This window comes from Malurus melanocephalus, unplaced genomic scaffold, assembly GCF_030028575.1.
Source record: "Malurus melanocephalus ecotype Western Australia unplaced genomic scaffold, MMel_1.1 scaffold_3914, whole genome shotgun sequence".
Lineage (NCBI taxonomy): Eukaryota > Metazoa > Chordata > Aves > Passeriformes > Maluridae > Malurus > Malurus melanocephalus.
Window position 1 is genome coordinate 1 of NW_026627146.1, and position 1,707 is coordinate 1,707.

At 56.0% G+C, this 1,707-nt stretch overlaps 1 gene segment (V, D, J or C); it reads left to right on the forward strand.

Annotated features, from left to right (window-relative positions):
- Positions 1-7: 7 nt before the first annotated feature.
- On the forward strand, positions 8-1,701 carry LOC130588248 (T cell receptor alpha variable 12-2-like). The segment is given in 2 exon segments: positions 8-545; positions 1,338-1,701. Coding segments are annotated over 2 exon segments (654 nt in total).
- The last annotated feature ends 6 nt before the right edge of the window (positions 1,702-1,707 follow it).

Here is a 1,707-nt window from a genome sequence, read left to right on the forward strand (position 1 = left end):
CGGGCCATCTGTGGGTGTCGGAAGATCGCAAATCCAGCGCTCTGTACCTCGCTCGGCCCCGGCGCGGGGACGCGGCCGTGTATTACTGCGCGCTGAGTGACACGGGCACAAGAACCGCGGCTGCGGCCGGGCACGAACCGCCGCGGGCGGGGACAGCAGGGGACAGCAGGGGAAAACAGGGGACAGCAGGGGACAACAGGGGGCGATGCCGATCCCCCGAGAGCGGACCGGGAACAGCCCCTTCCCATCACTGAGACCCCCGAGGCAGAGACCGCTCAGAACGCCAATGGCTGAGGGAGCCACGGCAGCTGCTGCTGAACGAGGGACAAACCCAGAAGGAGCATTTCAGGCACTGCAAGGACACGCCATTTCTCTGTCCCCTCGCTGCYTCCTTYGCTGYCCCCAGGGAGCCGTTTCCGGCAGCTCCGTCGCCTCGGGGCTGGGAGGTGCTTTCTGGCTCTTCCTCACTCAGCGAACACGCAGCTTTGCTCTCGCCATGCACCTCGCATTTCTCATCCTCACGCTCTTCCTGGGCCAGATCCTGGGTAAGTCCTCCCTTTTTCCCAAGGCACCCTTCTTTTTCTTCCCCCCAGGAAACCCTCAACAGCCTTAGCAGGATCATGTGGGGAAATATCAGTGAAAAGGGGGAAAAGGCTGAGAAATCTCTGCTTCTGTTTGTGATTGTACAAGTGTTTCCTCAAGAAGCTGTTACATCTGTAAAGGAAAAGGGAAGAGAAACAAGAGAAGCCTTAGACCCCTTCTCTGTCTTTCTCTCCCCTTCAATTTATGTCCCTCTGCCCCTCTCTTCTGATCCACCTGTTGTCACCACAGGACGTCTCAGATGCCTCTGCAATCCCACCGTCCTCCATTTCTAATGCAAATTCCCCGATCCTGTCAAATCTGCTCTTGGCCCTTTCACCTCTCATTTCACTGACATTGTCCAGTTTTGCAACACAAGCGGAGCTCCCTCTTTCCAAGCCCAGCATTGTGTGTACTCAGGGATTGAGAATCCCTCAGAGGTGACAGGGATGGGCAAGGAGGATGAAACCTTTTGCTGTACCTCGATGGGCTCATCATTTTCCTTTAGCACACAAGATTCAGGCTGTTCCCTGGTCATCTGAGCAGTAGAAGGAGCAGGGACAACAAACATCTTTCCTTTGGTTCCTGCTGTGCTGAGAGCTCTGAAATCCTGCCCAAAATCACTCTTGCCTGTCTGTCTGCACATCTCAGGACTCCACTACAGGGCAGAGAGCTTATTTCACCAGGGTTTTGCACCCCTTTGCTTTTTGTTCGTCTAATATTTCCCCATGGAGCTCCTGACATTTATTTTCTTTCAGGCACCACTGGGCAGACCACAGTCATGCAGGAAGGTGGACCAGTCATGGTGAAGCAGGGACAGCCCTTCCAAACCACCTGCAAATACCAGATCAGTGGTTTTAATGCCTTGCTCTGGTACCAGCTGCGGAAAGGCCAAGCCCCAGAGCTGCTCTCCTATCTGTCAGGGCCTGGCCCCAGGCACAGCGGCCGTTTCACCACGGATCTGAACACCACGGGCAAATACAGTGTCCTGCGGGTGGAGGAAGTGGAGGTCTCTGACAGTGCCTGCTACCTCTGTGCTGTGCAAGACACCCTGGTGCAGGGAGCTTCCTGAGCTGTGCAACAACCCAGGGGAGGGAGGGGAGGTGTCTGTGCCAGGCTGAGCTTGGG